Consider the following 24,672-nt stretch of genomic DNA (forward strand, 5'->3'; position numbering starts at 1 on the left):
ATTGATTGGACCATGTGATGGACATGTGGGTGCAGGGGAAGGGACTTGGGCTTTCTTTTGGGTGGGGAAAACCCAGAAGCTTTCAGATTTGGGTTTTCCCAGATGTGCCAATATGACATGTCTAATAAAGTGGAACTTTGAGGAACTTCTAGTCTTGGAGTCTTCTTTCGTTGGGGGTGTTACTTGGAACCCTGACACACTCACACTCCCTCTCTCTCTCCCCATCCCCTCTCTCTCTCTCACACACACAGGGCTCCTCTTTGAAAAGACGATCGGTAGGAAAATCCCCCCCCCGGCAGTTCACTTTCTGAAAGGGACCTCCAGAGGTTAGATAAGGATGGCGCGAGGCGCATGGGGTGCCTTGCTTGGTCTCCTGCTGCTTTTATGGCTGCAATCAGCTTCAAAAGTGGCCACACTTTTTGGAGAATGCAGCTGGAGCGGCACCCGGAAGGCAGCTATTCCGTAGACAGAATTGCCTGCTGTGACCATCACTGTTAGGTAAGGAGGGTGTGAGGCATGTGGGGCGCATTGCGTGGCCTGCCTTTGCAGACTTCAATGGATAATTAGAACTGCAGAAAAAACTGCCCTGGGAGCTCAAGAACCGGGCTGGGCATTTGCCCTCTGCTGCCTAGAGCTCTGACAGCTTGCGACCCCATCTGGTGGTCCTCTGTGTGGCCTGAGATGGATGGTGAGGCTTCTCTGGAGATCAAGCATTTGGCGCTCTCTCTGGTCTCACCTTCCTCCGCTGCAGACAATGGATCCCCCCTGGCCTTGCCTGGGCCACCACAGGTGCCCTGACATGAGTGACATTGAGCTGGCCACGCCCCCCCTCCGAGGTCAAACGCAACCCTGATGCGGCCCTCAATGAAATCAAGTTTGACAGCCCTGAGGTAGATGTATACATAACTGAGGGTCTCATTTATGGACAAAGTTGCAGCCAGTGATTCATGCTTAGAGGAATAATTTCATGGAAAATTGAGTCAGCTTGGTGATCCTAATTCACGTAGAGAAACAGGGTTTTTTTTATTGTAAGATGAGCAAAATTAGAAATATAGGCAGTGCAGTCCTATGGAGTTGTTTTCATTCACACACTCTGCAACAATTTTTACTCACATTGTCAATGAATTGCAGCATTGATTGAAAGAAATTTTAAAAAGTAAACTAGCTTTATGTTGGTGGGTGACACAGCCATTACTTATGAACTTTCAAGTTATGAATTTTCACTGATCCAAACAAACTTATCTACAACTCCAACCTAGAATGTCCCAGAAATTAGGAAAAGATTTGTTTACAGTGTGCCACATATATGTACGCTTGTTTGAACTTGAGAGAATAGAATAGGATAGGGATAGGGATAGGGATAGGGATAGGGATAGGGATAGGGATAGGGATAGGGATAGGGATAGGATAGGATAGGATAGGATAGGATAGGATAGGATAGGATAGAATAGAATAGAATAGAATAGAATAGAATAGAATAGAATAGAATAGAATAGAATAGAATAGAATAGAATAGAATAGAATAATTCTTTATTGGCCAAGTGTGATTGGACACACAAGGAATTTGTCTTGGTGCATATGCTCTCGGTATACATAAAAGAAAAGATACATTCATCAAGAATCATAAGGTGAGAAAAATGAACTTAACAGCGTCCCAAAACATAATCTAATAGTAATTAGAGCACTGTTGGTAAGTGCACTTGTTGAAATAAATACTTCTTATTGATTCCCCTTAGAGTCCACATTGCCACAGAACTCAGACAGTCATGTTGCAAAAACGTATGAGCAGAGAAGTTGTTCCAGTGTGAAGTGGCCATCCTCATCATCCAGCAGAAACCAAGAGATCTATAAGTCCAAGACTAAAATAATATGTCAAGAGACATAGTGCTGATCAACATTAGCAATGTATTAACCATCATGCACAAGACATGGCTGTCCTCAGTAGCTGGAATTTTTGTCCAAATTATGAAATTAGCATTCTGGTATCACATTGCAAGCTTTGTCCTCTACAAAATCTACTACTAGTGCTAATCATCATAATCAACATAATGGTGCAAATGCAAAAGTGGCAGAGATTGCATTGCCACATTACAATATATTAGAACATAGAATAACAAGGTTGGAAGGGACATTGGAGGTCTTCTAGTTCAGTTCCCTGCTCAAGCAGATCCTAGATCAGAGGTCCCCAACCTCCAGTCTGGATTGGAATCAGGCTGTGGCATGCGAGCAACTGGGCTGCTCAGACAGGTGAAGCCCCATCAGTGGGTTGCAGGCAGCACATAAAACCACGCCTTCTCCGGTCTGCAGAAAAACCTTTCTCTATGAAACCGGTCCCTGATGCTCACAAGATTGAGAACTGCTGCCCTAGACCATTCTGGACAAATGACTTCAATTTCTTTTTTAAAAACATGAGTTTGGAGCAGACATACCTTCTGAAGACAAACCGTTCCACTGATTAGCTGTTCTCACTGTCAAGAACTGGATTAGATCTCTCTGTGATAAATTTCCAACCATTACTTCTTGCCCACCTGGTGCTTGGGAGAATAGGTTGACCCCCTCCTCTCTGTCGCAGTTCCTTAAATATTGGAAGACTGCTATCAAGTCCCCCCTAGTCCTTCTCTTTATACTAGATCAGGGGTCTGCAACCTTAAACACTCAGAGCCATTTGGACCAATTTCCCCCAGAAAAGAAAAAACCGGGAGCCACAAAACCTGGGTGGGTGTGGCCAACTCAATGTCACTCACTTCCACCAGTCACATGACCCCCCCCCCAGCCATGTCTACCCAGCAGGTCATTAGGGCAGAGAACCAGTTTTAAAAAACACTGGGAACCACAAAACCTTTTTGACATCTCCCTCCCTCCCTCCCCCCCCTCTCTCCCTCTCTCTCTCCCTCTCTCTCCCCCTCTCTGTACCTCTCTCTCTCCCCGTCTCTATTTGCTCTGGCTGCTTCTCCATCCCCCACCGTCGCCCTTATCTTCTTAGGCCAGGCGAGGAGTGACTGGGCAAGGGGGGGGGGCAGCCAGTGGTGGGATCACTCAACAGGGAGCCACAGCGGAGGGCCCAAAGAGCCGCAGGTTTCTGATGCCCGTACTAGATGTACGCAGTTCATTCAACCATTTAGTTTTATCCTCCAGTCCCCCTAATCATCTTTGCTGATTTTTTCTGCACTCTTTCTAGAGTCTCAACATCTTTTTTGTATCATGGTGACCAAAACTGGACACAGTATTCCAAGTGTAGTAAGTAGTATTCAAAAGGAGTACTAGGAGGACCGGGAGTTGAAGTAGCTGTGGAGAAGTAATAAGTAATAGTATCTGAGTGTTCGCATGCATTGTCTAGGGATCTGTGTTGTTGGTGTCTCTAATGTTTTGAGCCCACCAAATTGGCTATAGTTAAAAGAACCTGTGACAATCATTATCTAGTAGTCTAGAGTTAATCTTAGTAACTTTCTTCACCTTTCCATTTACTTTCTGCTTTCCATTTACTTTCTGTTATCTTTAATGAGAGCAAGATTGAAATTATGTTCCCCGCTGTTTAAAACCTAGTTGTTAACTACTACTATGAATTAATAAAATACTTTTGCAGCATAGAGACTGCTTTATTTTTTTGTTCTTCCTGACAGTCTTAACTGGTGTTTACTCCATTTATCACATTTATAAGTAACACACTTAAAATAGTCAAGTCAAGATTCTTGCTGGATAAACAGTGACCTAAAATTAACCTTGCTGCATAGGAGCTGCTGTTACTTGATTTACAACTATTGGAAGACATGCGGTCAGTTCTTATCAGCAATTTATGGAAAGGGTAGGGATTATCAGGCAGCAGTGTATGGTAGATGAATGAGTGGTGCCTTTTCACACTGATATTAACCAGATCTTTTTCTAAGCAAAGCCCAATAAGTCAGGTTTTAAATAGTCTTTGTGATAGATGGATCTGAAAAAAGAGTGCATCAGTGCTAAATAAAAATGTTGATGGTATATTTGCCTGTGTGATGATTAATTGATTTTGGAGTGCGGTCTGGGAGCAGGAAGTGTACTGTTGTAGTGTGAAGTTTAAAGGTTACATTTTAAAGTAACATGTAAGGTTAATGCATTGAATTATCTGAACTGTTAAAACAACAGAATTGCCCTTGAGACTTGTTTTATTCCAAAGGATTCAAAAAGTTATGTTCTCACAGTGATCCTGTTGGATAATGAAGACTTTTCCCTGGCAGATCAAAATAGTTCATCTCTTGCTTCTCAAAGGACAACCCTGCTCTGCTAGACCAAGTACAGTTGGTACTGAACCATAGGCTCAAAAAGGGAATGTGGAAAAAGAATATATTTCAGTCTAGCTCCATAAAAAATTCTGTCAATAATTCAGATAATGCTAAGACATATTTTGAACACTCACTTCTCAGGTCAGTCAATGTTTTAGATTAAACATCTAAAACCATGGATTTATAATATTTTTCAGAATGTGAACTGGAACCATCTTTGAGTACCCTTGGGGGTTGAATTTCTTAGAATTGGTACTGTACAGTATGATCAGATAAAAAAATGAAAATGTTTAGGCAAAGTGGATTGGTGTACATTCTTTTCTATTATAACTTCAATGTCCACTAATGTGTACTTCATGCATACCAGTTTCTTCCTGTATATAACAAGAACATTATGTAGTGTGAATTACCTTTTAGAATCAAAAGTAAAACACATCTCAAACTCTGATCTAGAGTAGAGATGAGCAACCCACTCAGCTCCTTTTTTGCAACCCTTGGTGTCCTTTGCTGAAATTTTGTGCTAATATGCCAAATTCTGAGAAGTAGGTATGTTTTCTCTTCCAATTTGCCCGTCTGCTGTTCAGCTGCTGGGAGAAAAAAATTGCTTGTGGCTGCAAAGTGCAGTCTGCCTTGAATTTGAGAAAGTTTTTAATGTTATAGCAATTTGAATAGTTCCAATATGTATTAAATATTATATCTTCTTAACTAACTGTGAACAAAATGTTCCCTCAGATCTTGATTCAATTTATGCTTCAACAGGGGAATTCAGTAGCAATCTTGCCATAAGTCTAAATATTCCTAATAATCATTTTATATGGCCAGAATTGGTATCAAATATTATATAACCACCCTATGCTTTTGCTAATTAATCTGTGCTGCAAAATTATTATCTTTATTTACAAGAAACCCCTGCCCCTCATAGGTTTTTAAAGACATTGTTACAAAATAAAGTATAACTGTTCTTGTATTCAAAGAAAAATTACAATGACAGATTGGGTGGTCGTAGAGCATTTTGGGGACTTGAGAGCATCCTAATCAGGTTAATTCTAAGTGAATGGGTGTTTTATGGCAAGCTGCATTCCCATAGTAGCCTTTTTGGTGAGAGCACAACATTAACTTTGCCTAAAAAAATAACAGATTTATTTTTGCCAAACTTAATATGGAAAAGTATTTTTCTTCATCTTTGAAAAACCATGACTTGTTTCATTAATATTCTCTGCATCTTCAATCTCTTAATTGGTTCAAGACTTCAAAATATATAACACATTGCTTTCTGTTTACATAAAGGGGTGTTTAAAAGTTTTTGAATCCTTTTGAATTTTCAATATTCCTGTCGAAATGTGATCTACAAGGGATATGTTTTCCACACAGGTCCTAAAACTAGTTAATGAGAACTCAGTTAAACAAAGGAGTCAAAAACATTATACTTGTTCATTGATTTCTTGGGGGAAATGAGCCAATGCTACATATTTGGGTGTGTCTCCTATAACAGAAATATGATCAGACTCTTTTGACACTTTGAATCTTGCTTTATTTATATTGTATATTTTCTAAGGCTCCACCATTCATTTCTAATCTTGTAGTTTTCACACAAGTTCTGCAATATTTATTCTAGTTATATATCCAACATTAAAAATAAAGATAACTTCTGATGATTTATGGAAGCGCCTGAGTAATTTTCTTGGCAAAAACATGGACATGTTTTACCACTGCCTTCTTTTAAAGTGTTTTACAGCTTCTCAATCCAGCTGACATCCTTGAAATTTCCTGGTGGCGCCCCTTGCAAAGACTAACTGGGACTAACCCATCTTAAAATGGGGTGGGGAGATGAACAGCCTAGATTGGCTAGGTTCTGCCACCTGCTGCAACATATCTGGTGTCGTTTTTATGCAATTATTTTATGTCATGACTGTACCTAAGAATTTATTTAACATTAGTAATTCATTCTTAGCATAGCTACAGATTCTTAGATTTCAGTTCACACTATTTATAAACACAATGCCAAAAGGAGTTAAAGTGAGCAGAATATCTTAAACCTCAGCAATGAAAATAGCCTTGAAATTGAAAATAGCACCTATAAAAATATGCTTTATTAAAAGAAATTAGATATATAAAATAGCAAGGATTAATATGCAGTTTCTGGTGCATACAGTGTGTAAGAAAATTGAAGAGACATTATTCCAATCCAATTCCTTTTTCTTCTGCTTAACAAATTAAGCAAAATTTTATACATTTCTACAATGAAACCTGAGATTATCATGCTCAATATGACACTTGTAATGCTTCACAGTACCTTGCAAGGTGAGGCTATTAGTTTAGTATTGTATGAGATTTTCTTGGCCTGTGGCTTTAAATTGGTAAAGTATATTTCAATTCTAATTAAACTATTTTGAATAGTTCAGAAATAGAAAGATACTATACCATCCTAGCCAATAAGCTATGAGATATGCTCTGCACCCGTCTTAGAAAAAGTTTTGAACAATAAAAAAAAAGCCTTGTGCAAGTGAAAGGTATTTAGAATACAGAAAATATGTAATTCAACTGATGAAGCAGGTTTCTAAGCATAGATAGTGCTGTGAGAATTAGTGTTTAGCAGACTGATGGCATGGGGGGAAAACTATATTTGTGTCTAGTTTTGGCATGCAGTGCCTTGTAGCAACATCCTGAGGGGAGAAATTGAAACAGTTTATGTCCAGGATATGAGGGGTCTCTAGATATTTTCTCAGTGCAGTATAAATCCCCAATGGAAGGCAGGCTGGTAGCAGTTATTTTTTCTACAGTCCTAACTATCTGTTGAAGTCTCTGCCTGTCCTGTTTGGTTGCTGTTCCAAACCAGATCGTCATAGAAATACAAATGACAGACTCAATAATTCCGATGTAGAACTGTTATCAGCAGCTCCTTGGGCAGTCTTGGCTCTTGAATTGACACAGGAAGAACATTCTTTGTTGTGCCTTTTTAATGACGATTCTAAAGTTAGGTGTCCATTTCAAGCCTGAGAGATTATAGAGTCCAGAAACGTTAAGGTCTCTACTGTTGATACTGTATTGCCTAATATTGTAAGAGGTGGTAGAATGGACGTTGCTTACCTGAACGTCTCTTCTGGGCGTGCTGCTGGAGAATCCAAGAGCGTGGGTACTTCCCTCAGTTAGGATGAAAATACTGAGTGCCTGTAGCTTTAAAAGATTGTTGACTCCGCCCTCGAGGCCTGGCTGAGGCTCAGTTTCTTTCACAAAGAAGGTCAACAAAGAGGTCCAAATGGAACAGGATACAGAACAAGATCGCCAGGGAGGGTTGGATTCTCCAGCAGCGTGCCCAGAAGGGACGTTCAGGTAAGCAACGTCCATTCTCTGGCGCGTTGCTTGGAGAATCCAAGAGCGTGGGACATACCCAAGCAAATGTCAATCAGGGTGGGAAACAGGTTGCTCCCTAGTGGCAGGATCAGAAATGACAGATTGTAGAACATGCTGTCCGAAGGATGCCTCAGCTGAGGCAAAGGAGTCAACCTTATAATGGCATATGAACGGTGTAAGGGATGTCCAGGTTGCTGCTCGGCAAATGTCTAGGATAGACGACTGGGTATCCCAGGCGGTGGTCATGGAGACGCTCCTCATCGAGTGCGGTAGGATACGGGCCGGCGGTGACATGTTCTGGAGCATGTACGCCTTAGCAATACACGCCTTGAGCCAGCGTCCAATTGTGGTCGAAGAGACTTTACGTCCCATTGACGCTGGTAGAAAGGAGACAAAGAGTGCCTCTGTCTTACGGAAGGGCGCCATCCGCTTGATGTAATGGCGGAGCGCCCGCTGGACATCCAGAATATGCCATTGAGCTTCACGCTGATGACGGGGCACGGGACAGAAGTCCGGGAGGATGAACTCTTGGGAGTGGTGGAGAATCAAATTTACCTTCGGCAAGAAGGAAGGATCCAGTCGGAGCACCACCCAGTTGGTGTGGAAAATACAAAGGTCCGGGCGGACGGAAAGAGCCGCAAGTTCAGATACTCTCCGGGTGGAGGTAATGGCGACGAGGAACGCCACCTTCAAGGTGAGAAAACGTAGGCCGGTGGAAGACAAAGGCTCGAAGGGTGCAGACATCAGGACCCGGAGGACCAAGGGAAGGTCCCATGTCGGGTATCGATGGACAACCGGGGGACGGAGGTTAGTGGCCCCCCGGAGAAAGGTCCGAATCTTTGGGTCCTGAGCCAAGGGAAAGGACGCCGCCGCCGGGAGGACGGTGTTGAGGGCAGCCACCTGGCGGCGGAGAGTATTGGGCGCGAGGCCCTTGTCAAAGCCGTCCTGCAGAAAACGAAGGATGGTGGAGACGGTTGCAGAAGCTGGGTCGGTGTCGCGCGTGGCACACCAACACCGAAAGGCCCGCCACGTGGCATGTTAGAGTCTATTCGTAGAGTCGCGACAGGAGGCTTGCATGGTGGCAATTACCCGTCCTGGAAGGTTGTCCCTCAAGAGGAGGGACCTCTCAAACGCCAGACGGTCAGCTGGAGCCACTGTGGCTCCGGGTGGAGAATGACCCCCTGGCAAAGAGATCCGATCTTGGGGGATCCTCCAGGGACGGGCGATGGACAAGTCCAGCAGGTCCGCGTACCACGACCGTCGAGGCCAGTGCGGGGTGACCAGCCCTGTTGCGGGAAGGGGACATGATAAGGATGTTGTCTAAGTAGCAAAGTACTCTGATCGGGAGGCTGCGACCACTGCAAGAACTTTCGTGAATGTGCGAGGAGCACACAAGAGGCCGAACAGCATCGCTCTGTATTGAAAGTCCTGGTTGGAATAAGAAAAGCGGAGGAAACGGCGATGGGATGGCCATACTGGAATATGGAGGTAGGCCTCCTTCAGGTCAATTGATGTCATCATGTCCGACCTCCTGATGCAGCCCAGTATCGAGGACAGGGACTGCATCTTGAATCGATGGTACGAGATCCACTTGTTCAGTTCTTTCAAGTCCAGAATCCCCCGCCAGCCCCCCGAAGATTTTGGGACGAGGAAAAATATTGAGTAGAAACCGGTTCCACGATGTTCTGTGGGAACCGGCTCTATAGCGTGAATGTCCAGCAGATGTTGAATTTCCTCGGACATCAGGCGCTGTTTCTCAGGATTGGGAGAGACGGGGCAGGAAAGGAACTGGCTGGGGGGAAGGGAGGAAAACTCCAGGGTCAGGCCCAGCCTGATCGTTTGAAGAACCCACGCGTCCGACGTGGAAAGTTCCCACTGATGGAAGAAGTGGGCGAGACGGCCGTCGATGGGATGGTCGGTACAGTCATTTGCCCCGTCGGAAGGAGCGGTATCCGGCACCGCGAAAGGGGCGCTTGGAGGGCTGCTGGCGTCTGCCATGGTTTCGAAAGGCAGCTCGGTCCGAAGGGCGGTCGGAAGAGAAGGAAGAAGGTCGGTAGGCAGTGGAACCGCTGGTCCCGGGGTTGGCCCAAAAGGACGGCCGCTGGCCATAGGGAGAATATCGGCGGTTGGCCCTGCGATAGGAAGACGGCATGACCTTCCTCTTGTCTTTATCCTCTACGAGGATGGGATCCAGCGCCTCCCCGAAGAGAGCGGAACCCTTATATGGAGCGGAGGCAAGGCGCCATTTTGCCTTAGCGTCCGCCCTCCAAGGGCGCAACCACAGGAGGCGACGGGACGTAACGGTAGAGACCAAGGCACGAGAAGCAAAGCGAGACGCAGCCAGGGCAGCATCGGTGGAGTATTCCGTGGCGGCTACTAGTTTGTTCACGTCCTGATGGAGTCGCCTGTCATCTGGAGGAAGACTCTCTTGAAGCTTGCGGAACCAGATCAGTGATGCGCGGTTGAAGAATGAGGCTGATGTGGCCGCGCGAATGGCCCAAGCCGGGGCTTGATGTGACTTGCGGAATACAAGTTCGGCCCTCTTATCCTCCGAGCGTAGACCATCCGCTGAATCATTGGAGAGGATTGTGGATGACGACAAGGCAGCAACTGGGGCGTCCACAGAAGGTAAGGTCAGCAGATCTTGGAGAGAGGGCGCCGAACAAAAAAGCTTTTTATCCAAGCCAGTAGGAGCTGCCAGAGACCCAGGCTGGGTCCAGGGCCGCTGAACGACCTCAGAGAAAAGTTGCGGACAGGGAATGAATTCTTGATCCGCCTTGGGTACTGCGAAGAGGGCCTCGTGCGGAGACGGGTCGTCCGGATGAGACGGTTGGGTCCGAGCAGCAGCCAACTGCGTGGTAACAATGGCCTTATGAAGTAAGGCCTTGAACAAAGAAGGCCGAAATAAACCCGTGACAGCGGGCTTATTGGGCAGAGCATCCTCGTCCTCAGAGAACTCCATATCTCTGTCCTTGTCATAGTCCAGTTGCGAGTCATCGCTGTGGTCTGACTCATGAAGATAATAATTGCTGGGCTTGGCCGCTGCCCTGGATGGAACGGGAGCAGACATTGCAGAACAAGGTGGAGCCCTTTGAGCTGGAACGGTTGTGGTTGTGCCACAGCAGGAAGGCTGACGCCAGCATCTGAGAGAGAGTCACTGAAATCATTGCTTGTAGGTCGCAATAAAAGGGTTGCTGACCCTCCGGCAAACGGAGCCCTGCTGCCGTTGGCGTGAAGGTGGCCTCCGGCATAGGACGAGTAGATGAAGGCGCTGTGAGCAGGAGGGAAGGCTGTAGCAAGGCCTGAGGTACCTGTAGGTGGGTGGGCGCCTCCGGCTGGTGAGTTGGGAGGACCCCCACGAGATCCCCCGGTGGCGACACCGAGGAAGCGAGCTGAGGCGTAGCGATCTCTGGAGAAGGTGCCGTATCCGACAGTGCGACAGGTTGCGCTGTCGGCTGGTTTTTGCGCTGTGCTTTGTCGAAACAACGTTCGAGAGCATCGTGGCGCCGCTTTGCGTCCTTGGCCGCAGCAGAGGAAGGTTTGTGCCCTTTGGAGGACGAGGGCTTGTCCGATTTGGAGGGGCGCTTGGAGCGTTTCTTGGCTCCCCTATGCGAGGAGCGCTCAGGAGGCTGTGGCGTGGGAGGGCTCTGGGGCTGATCAAGGTCCGATGAGAAATCGAGGTTGGCCATCCTAAAGGTTGTTGACTAATATGAATAGAAAACGCAAGTGTCTATCTTTTTTGGGGGGGAGGGGCTACACCAAGGAGACGTCCCCCGCGGCACGACCCTTACCAGGGAACAGGCGGAAAACTTTTAGTCCAATGTCAACCAGGTGAAACAAATATGACGATCAAATGGCGGCGGGGAAAAAAGTCAAATGGATGTTATGAAGAAGCTAGAGCGAGATGGCGATGGGCGGCAGAAGCACTGAGAGCCAAATCCGGGGAAATCAGCAAGGCCTGTCACAGATCAGGTGAGAGAGTGTTGAGGATTGAGGAGAATGCGCGGCCGGTCGACAAATGGAGGATCCAAGATGGCGCGAGCGCGGGAAAAAAATCCCGGCAGTGGCACGCAGCGGCAACTGAAAAGGAACGACCGGGAGAAAGAGCGCGAGCTGTCAGTGAAGGCTCAAGCGCTGCCGCTAGTCAGCTGAAGTCCCCCAGCGTTGAGAAAGGTCGTTTCGATGGTCCTCTAACGCTGAGAATGTAGGCAGTGTGGGGCACTGCTATCGTCGGGCAGGAATCCCGAAGCCTCTCCGAAAGAAAGGTGGGCGGACAGCAACAGCGATTTCAAAGGCCGAACCTCTGTGGAACTCACCAGCGGCTTTTTGGCGACGCGAGGTATGAGCTGGCTGGGTGGCACACTGACACACACACACGCACGCAGAGATGCCAATGGCAAGGCAGAGTTCTGCGGCAGCCAAGTGAGGGGAAGGAAAACGCTGGCAAACAGCCAGGAAGTCCAACCAGCCGAAAATGCTCCCCGCCTGCAGTCAAACGGCAGAATCTAGATCGGCAGCCGAAAGTATGCTCGCAGAGATGCCGATCGTGAGTAAGAGCTCTGCGGCTTGAAATGAGGCTGGGGATCGGAGCTCGCAGAGATGCTAGGCAGTGGGTGCAGAGCTCTGCGGCCTGAGGAAAGACAAGCGAGGGCGGGAAGCCTGGAGCCCCAAGCCCCTCACCGACGCGACGAGATGAGATATCTCAGTCCAAACTAGAAGCTAGGCGTCCACAATGAGAAAAACAAGGGAAGGGAAACTAGGAGTGTAAAAATAAAATAAAATAAAATAATTGTGGACACAGTAAGTACGGAGCAATAGAAAGGCACTGTATCTATTCTTACTGAGTGAAAGGAACTGAGCCTCAACCAGGCCTCGAGGGTGGAGTCAACAATCTTTTAAAGCTACAGGCACTCAGTATTTTCATCCTAACTGAGGGAAGTACCCACGCTCTTGGATTCTCCAAGCAGCGCGCCAGAGAATAGAAGGGCTCCTCCTAAAATCTACTATCATGTACAGTTTTCATTGAGTTCAGTTCTAGATTATTCTGGCTGCACCACAGGGCTAGTTGTTCAACCTCCTCTCCATATGCAGATTCATCACCATCTCAAATAAGACAAATTTATTTATTCATTTATTGAATTTATATTGCCGCCTATTCGCCCATGGCGACTTAATGACTGTTGTATCAAAAAAGATCTTGCAAAGTTGGAATTGATTGAATGAACTTTTTCACTTGCATGCTTCACAATGGGGGAGGCGGGGTCCCATCCTCCTCCTGAAACCCATTATGACGCAGAGCCACAATGCGACCCATGCAGCTCTTTCACCCCTCTGCTGTGGCTCCCCGTGGCCCTGTAGTGGCAGAGGGGTGAAAGAACCATCACCCCATCACGGCGATGGGCGGAGCCTTAGTGTGGGAGTGAAGCGCCCCTGCACTTGCCTTTGCACAGCAACAGCATTCCGCCTTCGTCGCAGTACATTTGCTGTTGCCACCAGCAAAGAGGGCTCAGAGAGAATGGCAGGGGCAGATCTTGCAAGGTGGCGCCATCCCCCAAGCTTGGCCTTCCTCCTCCCTCGGGGACAAGAGAAAGAAGGGGGCGGCATGGGGAAGCGCTCCCCTCCCCTGGCCGAGCACTGAGCATAAAAGCCCAGTGGGAATGGTGGTGGCTGGCCCAACAGAAGCGCCCCCACTGGCGAGTTGGACAGTGGAGAGGATACTGTTTGGCACCTCCAGATGTGAGCTGCCACCTTTGAAATGCACCGCACCTTTGAGGAAGCTGGGCAGCGATGGCTGGGCTGCTCACCCACTCCTCAGCAAGCCTGGAGGAGCGCGGAGAATTGTGGGCCGAGTGCCAGAGGGTCAGAAGGCGCGCTCCCACGTCACCCCAACATGCGGGTTTTTTTTTTTAAAAAACAAACATTGTTAATAAATCAGTGTGTCATCTGGGTACAAGTTTTTGTATCATCATATTTACGCTTACCACCATTTTTTTGCTTTATATTGCTTGCTTATAAAAGTTATATATTGCTTTTACATTTCAATTTATTATATCTCCTATGAAAACATTCTCCGAAGGAAAGAAACGCCAGTCAGACTGGGGTTAATAACCTCCTCTATGCAGCATGGACCGAGTCTACTTAAATTTGAATAGCTCCGCCAGTGTTTCGACTCGGTCTATGCTGGATAGTCGTGTCTTCCAGCCTGTCAGTAAAACTTTTCCCTTAGATCAGCTTTTTAGCTCTGGGGAAAGCATTTCTCAACTTTATTCTGAGCCTTTAAGCTTCCTGCTCTCTCGGCTTGCCTTTTCTGCCGCCAGCCGGGGCTCCGGCTTGGAATCTGTCGGCAGACAGATTCCCCTCATTAGCGGCCATTCACGTTGTTATCTGGCCTCTGATCTCAGCGCTGCGTTTTAACAGCGATTAGTCTAGCAGCTGCTTCGATCGGACTGATGCCGCCCCTGATCGCAGTAATAGCCTGGAGCTAGAGATCGCGGCGATTTCGACGTCCAGAGGACCCTGCCTGCCCGGAGCTTCATATCTGTAAGTCTCCATCGTATTTTTAGTGCATTTGGGCGCAAATTTGTGGTGGCCGCCATTTTGAATATACGATACCATCTCAGAATGGCGGATTCTTCTAAGAGCCGCAAGGGCCATTCCAAGGGTTCCTCCTCCAGCCATAGTTGCCATGCCCCAGACCCATTAGAGGGCTCATCGGGCCAGGCTCCACCTTCCAAGAAGGCCAAAGGCAGGGCGGCCTCTTCTACCTCCGCCATCCCTACTTATTCCAGGGAAGACCAAAGGCACCACAAGGCGATTGAGAAGGCCTTTACTAAGGCTTCCTCACAGGCTCGGCCGGCCTCTCCTGCGCACCTACCCCAGGCTCATTCCAGGCCTCAATCAATCAATCAGGACAAAGTTCAAAGCGAAAGAGATCTATCTCCTGACCGCCCTCCCTCCTTGGGACCTGCACCAACTCCTGGTAAGGAGCCTCTTTTTCAGACGGATTCTGCAGCCCCTTCTTCATCTCCGTCTCCTCCTCCACCACCGCCCCAAACTGCTCCCCCTCCTCAGGATGTGCTTCCTCAACTACCAGAGGACTTTGGGATCCTCTTATCCAGAGCCATTTGTCAGGAGTTTGCGCAGTACATGCAACAAGCAGGGTTTCTACCTGGTTCTCAGGTCTCTGCTCTGGCAGCGTCTGAAGGCCGCCAACCTGCCCCATTGGTGGATCAGGTATCTGACATCGACCAGGCGGAATTAGACCGTTCAGGCGATCAGGCCTCGGTCTCTGAACCAGATGAAGCCCCTGATTCTGCCCTCTCAGACGACGAAGGACTAAGCCCAGATCAATCACCTTTCATAGGCCTTTTTAGGCCGCAAATGTTCCGCTCCCTTCTGTTCAAGGCGATCGCTACTACCCGCTTGGGAGAAATTCCACCTCCAGACACTTCTAATTCATCGGCTGACCCGGCTTCAGCCTTATTTGTGGAACCAATGGTTGCTCCTGAGACCATTCCGGCTCCCAAGCTCTTTCTTGACGTCCTTCGTCGACAATGGTCTGTCCCTGGCTCGGGTCCTAGCCCCAACAATTTGGACAAGCGTCTATACAATTCTGCTTCCTCCATGGTGGATCTCCTACAACCTCCAACGGTTGATCCTCCAATCGTGGCTTTGGCCAATCCATCCCATCCAAGGGGAGGACTCCCTGCGACCTGAGGACAAGCGAGCAGAGAAGACCCTGGTCAATGGCCATCTGGCGGCTGCCTGGTCTATCAGGTCATCCTCGGCAGCATCTTTTTTCAATCGGGCCGCCCTTCTCTGGCTCAAGCAGTTGCAAGATCACTTACCTCAGTCGGATTCCAGAGTCCGACAGGACATCAATAAAATAACAGCTGCTCTGGAATATTCAGCGGATGCGATCCTCAATATGACCCGCTTTGCGGCCAAGGCTCTGGGCTCCTCTAGCTTCGCGCCGGCTCCTGTGGCTCAGGGGTTGGCAAGCGGACATGTGAAGCAAGTGGCAACTGGCCTCCTCACCTTACTCACCTGGCAACCTGTTTGGCTCTCCTCTGGAGCCCCTCCTAATTGAGACAAAAGACCGGCGCAAGATCCTCCCGTCTCAACACAGACGCTCTGATAACCGCTACTCACCTTACCCTCGGACCCAGTCCTTTCGGACCTACGATGCCTCTTCATTCCAGCCCCGTTTCCAGCACCCAGTCCCAACCAGGTCTTCCCAGCTCGACTCTCAGGTCAAATCAGGAGGAAGGTTTCCTCCCAAGAGGATCTTCCGGGGGGTGGGTGGGCGGGGGCATTTTTCCCGGAGAGGCAAATAGGCCTCCTCAGGATCCCCCCCATTGGGGGCCGTCTCTCCCTTTTTTATGACCAATGGCGGGCCTCCGTTTCGGATGCTTGGGTTTCGTCTACCATCAAATCCGGTCTTTTATTAGAATTTAGTTCTCCCCCCCTCAGTTTTTCTCTCCTGTCCCCTGTCCCATGATCCTGTGAAGCAGGCTCTCGTTTCTTCTGCCATTGACCACCTCTTATCCATCAGAGCTGTCCAACCCGTGCCCGCAGACCAGTGGGGCCGTGGGTTTTACTCATGACTCTTCATTGTAAAGAAATCCTCGGGAGGTTGGCGGGCTATATTAGACCTTAAAGCCTTGAACCGGCATATAATTTATCGCCGGTTCAAGATGCACACCCTGTTCTCCATTTTGGAGTGTCTCCGGCCAGGGGATTTGCTATCTTCAATTGACCTTACGGAGGCATACCTCCACATCCCCATTCACCCTTCTCACCGCCAATTCCTCTGCTTTCACTACAAGGGAGCCCATTTTCAGTACAGAGCTCTGCCATTTGGGCTTTCCTCGGCCCCCAGAGTTTTTACAAAGGTCATGGCCTCCCTTATTGCTCATATCCGGTCCATTCCAATTCTGCTTCAATTCTACTTAGATGACATTTTAGTCATCTAAGGACTAAAATGTTACGTCCTCTTCCCTGCCTTTGGCCCGTAAGGATCTCCTGACTCTTCTCCAGAGTCATGGTTTTTCTGTTAATTGGCCCAAAAGCCATCTTTCTCCTTCCACTCACATTATTCATCTGGGGGCTTCCATTTATACTATTTCTTCTCAGGTGTCCCTTTCTCCTGATCGCCAGGACAGTCTCAAATCCTTAGCTGCTCTGTGCATATCGCAGAGCTCCACATCCATCCTCCAGTTATCCTGCCTTCTTGGCAAAATGGTTTCCACCTTTGGCATTGTCCCCTGGGCCCGTTTTCATAGTCGTGACCTACAGTGGCTCCTTCTGCCCCATCAACGATCAGGCCACGGTACCTCGCTATCCCGTCTTCGTCTTCCTCCATTGGTCATCTCTTCCCTCAGATGGTGGGCTTCGGAAGCTATCTCCAGAGGCTCCTTCTTCAGGGAGCCTCATCGTTTGGTCCTCACCACGGATGCCAGCTTGTTGTGTTGGGGAGCCCATCTATGTCATCAAATGACCCAGGGACGGTGGTCTCCGCGGGACCGTCACCGCAACATCAATTTCCTGGAACTTCGAGCCGTGCGCCTAGCTCTTCTACACTTCCAACCCTTGGTGGAGGGTTCTAGCCTTGACCGACAACATGGCCACAAAGGCCCATATAAACAAGATAGGCGGCACTCATTCCAGGTCTCTTATGACGGAAACAATTCTCCTCTGTCGCTGGGCTGAGACACATCTCAAGTCCCTGAAGGTGGACCACATATCGGGGGCAGTGAACACACAAGCGGACGCCCTCAGCCGGTCCCTGTTAGACCACAGGGAGTGGAGCCTTCAACCTCTCCTCTTTCACGACATCACGATCTGATTCAGAACCCCGGTACTTGATCTCTTCGCTCCTCTCAGAACCACAAGCTTCCAAGGTACTTCACCCGGTTTCCGGATTCTCGGGCTGAGGCAACGGACGCTCTATGCAGCCCGTGGCCAGCCGGTCTTCTATACGCCTTTCCTCCTCTGCCCCTCATTCCTCGAGTTCTATGGAAAATGCTGGACGAGAAGGCGGAACTCCTCCTTGTGGCCCCGCACTGGCCTCATCGGCCCTGGACCTGATCTCTTTATCTGTCCAGGACCATTGGCACATACCGGACTCCAGGATAGATCTCACACAGGGGTCTCTTCATCATCCAGATTCCTCATTGCTCCAACTAACTGTTTGGAGGCTGAGCGGTGCCTCTTGACAGAGGCCAACGTTCCATCCAGGGTCATTTCCACAATGCAAGCTGCTCGCCATCCCTCCACTTCACGCATTTATGAAGCAACCTGGCAATCATTTTCAAACTGGTGCAGGCGCTCCTCCATTGACCCATTGTCGGCCTCGGTCACCCATGTTCTTGTTTTCTTACAAGACGGATTTGAGTCAGGTTTAACACCAAATACTTTACGACTTCAAGTGGCGGCCTTAGCCTCCATCCTCTCCTGCAACTCTCCAGATTCTCTCTCTAGTCATCCTTTCATTCGTACCTTTTTACGTGGAGCTGTCAACCTCCGCCCCCCTACCATTCATTGTTATCCTACCTGGAACCTGAACAAGGTTCTCACTGCCTTGACTTCTTCTCCATTTGAACCTCTCCGTCAAGTATCGCTTCGCTTCTTGTCCCACAAAGTTGCCTTCCTTGTCGCCATCTCATCGGCTCGTCGAATATCTGAGTTAGCGGCCCTTTCGGTCCGCAGTGACCTTTGCATATTCCACAGAGACAGAGTAGTCCTTAGGCTTGATCCTGCATTTCTCCCAAAAACTAACTCTGCATTCCACTGAGCGCAGGAGCTTGTGCTCCCGGACTTTTGTCCTCGGCCAGTACATCGGCTAGAACGGTCCTGGCACTGCCTCAATGTTCGTCGGGCTCTAAAAATTTACATCAACAGAACGGCCCCTCTTCGGAAGACGGAAGCCCTTTTTGTATCATTTCAGCCTGCTTCCATCGGGACTCAAGCTAAGAGGACCACCCTAGGCCGCTGGATTCGGGCTACCATCCCCATAGCTTATCTGCAACAGCATCTTCCAGTACCACGCCATGTCACGGCACATTCGACACGAAGTGCAGCAACCTCAGTGGCTTGGCTACTCAGGCTCCTCTTGAGGAGGTCTGCCGGGTGGCTACATGGACTTCTATTTCCCTGTTCATCTGCCACTACCGTGTTGACTCCTTCACATCAGCAGACGCAGCCTTTGGCCGTCGAGTCCTGCAGCAGGTCCTTCACCATTAAAGCCTTCAGGCTGGAGTTTCCCTCCCTGGTGACATGAAGCTTTGGTATGTCCCCAGTCTGACTGGCGTTTCTTTCCTTCGGAGAATGGACGTTGGTCTTACATGATACGTCCGTTCTCGAGTTGAAAGAAATGCCAGTCAGCCCCTCCCTTACGTACCGGCCCTCTGGGGGGAGGCTGGGGGGGTTGGATATTAACTCTTTGTCATTACAGGAAGACACGTCGGTCTACGACTTCGCCCTCGCCAAAACACTGGGCCGGAAGGGGCGGAACTATTCAAATTTAAGTAGACTCGGTCCATGCTGCATAGAGGAGGTCGTTAACCCCAGTCTGACTGGCGTTTCTTTCAACTCGAGAACGGACGTATCAGGTAAGACCAACGTCCATTTTCCTTCCAAATTTATTTAATATTATACCTCTTTTTGTCCATATACATTTTTTATCCAATGATAAAATTGCCTGCATATGTTATAATACTCTGATTCTTCCTTCCCTTTAATTGCCAATGTTAGTCTGTTCATTTCTGCACATTCTAATATTTTCTTAATTACCTCTCCCTCTGTAGGGATTTTTTCCGCTTTCCAATTTTTTGCAAATACAATTCTCGCTGCGGTTATTACAAGAATAATCAAATATACATTTTCTTTACTAAATTTTTTGGATAAAATACCCAACAAAAACAGCTCCGGTTTTAAATCGATAAGTTGCTGAGTCATTTTCTCTAACCATATTCGAACTTTTGCCCACTAGTTTCTTGCTTCTGCATATGTTCACCACATATAATAATACAATCCTGGTGTCTGGTGGCATTTCCAACATTTAGTTGATTTATCTTTAAACATTTTTGCCAGTCTTTTCGGTGACATATGCCATCTATAAAACATTTTATATAGATTCACTTGATATGCTGTTGCCATTGTCAACTTATCGTTTCTTTCCCATAGTTGCTGCCATTTATCTAGCTCTATTATATACCCAAAATTTTTTGCCCATGCTATCATTGTTTATTTTACTTGTTCTTTTAATTTAATACAAAGTAAATAGCTATACAATTTTTAAATTATTCTCTCATCTGTTCCTGTGAGTATCTCATCCAATTCATATAGCTTAGCATCTTTTTCATATCTCGATTGTATTTGCAATTGTGTATACCAAACCATATCAATCCCTTGCTCTAATTCTTGTTTCATTTTCAGTTCCCCCTTTTCTGATAAAACATCTTTATATCTAATAATATTTCCCATATTGATAATGTTTGAATTTATTAACACTTCCATTGTTGAAAGCCATGTTGGTATTTTCAAATAATGCTTTTTCTAACTTTCTCCCAAACTAATAATAAAGCATTTGTTACATAGTGTCTTTGAAAATAACTATGTATCTTATTCTTCCCATACCATAAGAAAACATTCCAGCCCAGTTGTAAATCATGTCCTTCCAATATCAATAACCTTGTATTTCTTAGTACAATCCATTCTTTCATCCATGATAATGTTGCTGCTTGGTAATATAATTCCCAGTTTGGTAGTCCAAACCCTCCTCTAAGTCTTGCATCTTGTAACATTTTTATGTTAATTCTCACTTTTTTCCCTTGTCATATAAATATTAATATTTTATTAAGATTTTCAAAAAAAAATTTTTTCTAATTTTATCAATATTATTTGAAATAAAAACAACAATCTTGGTAATATATTCATCTTAATTATTGCTATTCTTCCCATTAATGATAATTGTAAATTCTTCCATCTCTCCAAATATACTTCAATTTGTCTTTTCAATTTATAGTAATTATCTTCCTTAATTGTTATACATCTTGCTGTTAATTGAATTCCTAAATATCTTATCTTTTTAGTAATCTGAATATCTAATTTTTTCATTAACTCCCTTTTCTGCTTCTCTGTGATATTTTTACCAATATTTTTGTTTTGTCATTATTATTATTATTATTATTATTATTATTATTATTATTATTATTATTAATTCAATTTGTATGCTGCCCCTCTGAAGACTCACAATGCATTTAAAATCATTATAAAAAACATTTAAGAATTAAAAACATTAAAAACATTAAAACTCATTCACACCATTCATGGCCGGATCTCACCGGATTGCAAGAGCGAGATCAACGGCCCCAGACCTGCCGGAAAAGCCAGGTCTTCACCGCTTTTCGGAAGGCCAATAGGGTGGGGATGGTCTGGACCTCAGGACGTAACTGGTTCCAGAGAGCTGGGGCAGCCACAGAGAAGGCTGTGGGCCTGCCAGCCAGCATTGTTTAGCTGACGGGACCCAGAGGAGACCAACTCTGTGGGATCTTACCGGTCATTGGGAGTTATGTGGTAGAAGGCGGTCTCGAAGATAGCCTGGCCCTGAGCCATGTAGGGCTTTAAAGGTAATAACTAACACCTTGAATTGTGACCGGAAACCAATAGGAAGCCAGGGCAGCTCGTGGAGAATTGGTGTAATGTGGGTGTACCTAGGTGCACCCACGACAGCTCTCGCGGCTGCGTTCTGGACCAACTGTAGTCTCCGAACACTTTTCAAGGGTAGCCCCATGTAGAGCGTGTTGCAATAATCTAACCGTGAGGTGACAAGGGCATGAGTGACTGTGAGGAGAGCCTCCCGATCCAAGTAGGATTAATTTTCAACCCTGCCACTTCTCCATATTCTTCTATTTGTTCTATTAATTTTGGCCCTACTTCTTGCGGCTCCTCTAAAATAAACACTAAATTGTTTGCAAATGCCTGTAGTTTATATTCTTCTTTCTTAATTCTTATACCTTTTATCTCTTCATTTTATCTTATGTTTCTATTTAATACTTCTAATATCAACACGAATAATAATGGGGATAGAGGGCATCCCTGCCTTGTACCTTTCATAATATTAACTTTCTCTGTCATATCTCTGTTTACCATCACCTTTGCTGATTGCTTATAATAAATTGTTTTAATCATATTTATAAATCTCCCCCAAAGTCCTTAGTCTGTAATTGCTTTATCATAAATTGCCAATTCAGATTGTCAAACACCTTCTGTGCATCAAGAAACATCAACACCATTTGTGTTTCTGGATGGGCTTCATAATATTCCAAAATATTCAATATTATTCTCATATTGTCTCTAATCTGTCTCTTAGGTAAAAAAACCATTTTGGTCTGTGTATATAAATTCATTTAACAATCTCTTTAGTCTATCAGCCATTATTGATGCAAATATAATCCATGTTTAACAGGGAAATTGGTCTATAATTTTTTATTTGTTGCAGGTCTGTATCTTCTTTCAGTATAAGAGTAATATATGCCTCTACCCATGAGTTTGGTATCTTCGCTTCTACCAGGAATTCATTAAATACTTCCAGCATTGTATTGCTTATTACGTCCTGTAATGTTTTGTATAGCTCATTTATCTTTATCAATATTGCTTTTATTTCTTCTTCCATGATTTATTTGTTAATAGCTTTTGCTGATTTTGTCGTTCTTGTCTCTCTTTGATCTTTAACGTCCTTTAGCTTTGCCCCTTCTCTTATTGCTCTTTCTTCTTGTTCTTTTATTTGTTCTTTTTCTTTCAGTTTCTTCCTGGTATCTAATCTCTCTTTCCTCTCTCAGTCTTTCCTCCTCTTGTAACCCCAAGTATTGATCATGAAATAATTCCGCCTTTTCTAACGAATCTAATCTGTGTCTTTGTTCCTGCCAATTCACCAATATTCCCTCCAGTATTAATCACCTGAAGCTCACTCCGTTTTTAATTAAACATTTTGTCAAAAACTGATACTCTTGACTTCCGGTTGGCTCCGCTGTTGTCGCTAGACGGTCCCTTCAAGACCGCCAGCCCCGCCGCCCATAAAGAGCCGCCTCTACAGCTGAGAGGCGGCTTGAAAAACTCCACGATCCTGAGAAATCGGGAGGAGAGCCGGTGAGACAAGGTAGAGCCCCCTGTGAAGTCCCCAGATTGTCTTTTCTGCTTCTGGGGAGGAAGCAGGATGAGGCTCCCTATCCAGCTCGCTGAGGCTCCGGACTCCGGGGGCAACTCTGCACCGAGCAGAGCCAGACGACACGACCAACAGAACTAGCGAAAACTAAGAGAATTACTAAAAACAACAGGGTGGAATCTGGACTTCAAATTCAAACTGCAAGTATTTCTATTAACTCTGTGAATGAATTCAAGAACTGAGAAGAAATAAAAGTTTGTTAAAATGGCATCCGGCTTCAGCGACAGGGAAAGCTGAAAGCGAAAGTGGACTTGCTTGAGTGTTTAATATGTTACAAAGTAGCTAAAAGTAACAGCGCTGGCCAGAAGAAAGGGGAAAAGTTCTTTTAAAGTGATTTTGATCTGTTCCTTCTCCCTTGAGACTTGATTAAAGCTAGGGAAATTTTTGAAAGGATTTTGTGGTGAAAAGGGAGGGAGGACTTTCTTCTTAGAAAGAATCAGTCTGCGTGGTAGAATGGCTTCAAAGCAGACAAAGCCAGCTAAAGCTGCAGGGGGTGGGGGTTCCCCCACTCACAAGCCACAAGAGCAGCCTTTAAGCTTGCAGACCCAGAGCCAAGCACAGGAAACTGGCTTTAAAGACTTGAAGGAATTTATTGCTGCGGCTCTGTTGAATCAAAATGAAGTTTTGGACCAGAAATTTGAAAAATCTCAACAGGAAATTAAGGAGGTGGTTCAAGAAAAATATGACAAGATGAAGCGTGACATATTGGCGGTTGTAACTGGCTTGTCAGAAGTAGTTGTCCAGATTGATAAAAAAGTGGAAGAACTTAATTCAGAAGTAGAATCTAAAATGAAGGAAGTTGATTATAAAATTTCTAATGTTGATAATAAAACTCAAAGGATTGAAAATGAAGTGACAATGATGCAATTTGGATTCATGGAGTTTGCTGTAAGACTGAGAGGAATAAAAGAGAACAATAGAGAGGATTTGAGAAGGGTTTATGCTGATGCCCTGGCTGGATGCTAAAGGTTGACCCTGAGGAGATTTTTTGCAAGATTGATAAGGTCTATAGAGTGAATTCTTGGGTGGCAAGGCAAAGGCAATTGCCTAGAGATGTGGTGATCTACTTTACAGATAGAAGAATAAGAAATGATATTTTACAAAAGTCTTTTGTTTCTACCATTCAAGTGGAAGGAAGGGAGATTGGGATCTACAAAGAGCTGCCACCTAAGATGCTAAGAGATAGAAAGGATTTTGGATTTTTGGTGACTGAATTAAAGAAACAACAAATTCCATTTAGATGGGATGCCCCAGTTGGCATAATATTGAGGTATCAAGGAGAGAGATATCGATTGAATACTGTTGAAAAAGCAGAAGAATTTTATTTCAATGTTTTTAAAACTGGTGCAGCATCTCCACGTACATCCTCAGTGTCAGGTATAGTGGAGGGTGAGAAAGAGAAGCAATTTGAACAAGAGCTTGAAGAGCAGCGGAAACAGATGGAGGTGGAGGCAATGCAGACTCAAGGGGCAACAGGGTTTTTTTTAGATGATCCATTGTTGGATCTTTCCCTGGAGGCTACAGGTGGACCACCTAAAAATACAAGAGAAGTGGCAGCGGATCTCGACCTGATGTTGCATAATGTTAAAGAACAGTGTATAACTCGAGCAGCTTATAAACAAATTCTAGAGAAACAACAACAGCAGAGATCTAAGCCACCACAAGATAAGAAGGGAGTCAATGGCAAAACTCAAAAATCCGAAGCCATGGGAGGAGCTAAGCCGAAAACTACCAGTCTCGAACAGAAACTTCAGCAAATGCTCTTAACGCTTCAGGAAACTACAAATGACAATTAAGCTTTTATCTTGGAATGTGAATGGATTGAATTCACCACAGAAA

At 46.0% G+C, this 24,672-nt stretch overlaps 1 protein-coding gene across 5 annotated transcripts in view; it reads left to right on the forward strand.

Annotated features, from left to right (window-relative positions):
- The window catches only part of RAB28 (RAB28, member RAS oncogene family), a 402,891-nt gene that overhangs the window by 102,666 nt on the left and 275,553 nt on the right, over positions 1–24,672 (forward strand). Inside the window, exon 5 of one of the 5 annotated variants that reach the window (XM_034408872.3) lies at positions 1,737–3,587. The exons of the other annotated variants lie outside the window; for them this stretch is intronic. Coding sequence (XP_034264763.1) covers positions 1,737–1,885 — 149 coding nt within the window. The 3' untranslated portion in view covers positions 1,886–3,587. Of the gene's footprint in view, positions 1–1,736; positions 3,588–24,672 lie in introns of those variants that run through there. 5 annotated transcript variants of the gene reach the window in all.

The sequence above is a fragment of the Pantherophis guttatus genome, chromosome 8 (assembly GCF_059756535.1).
Source record: "Pantherophis guttatus breed Tessera chromosome 8, ASM5975653v1, whole genome shotgun sequence".
NCBI lineage: Eukaryota > Metazoa > Chordata > Lepidosauria > Squamata > Colubridae > Pantherophis > Pantherophis guttatus.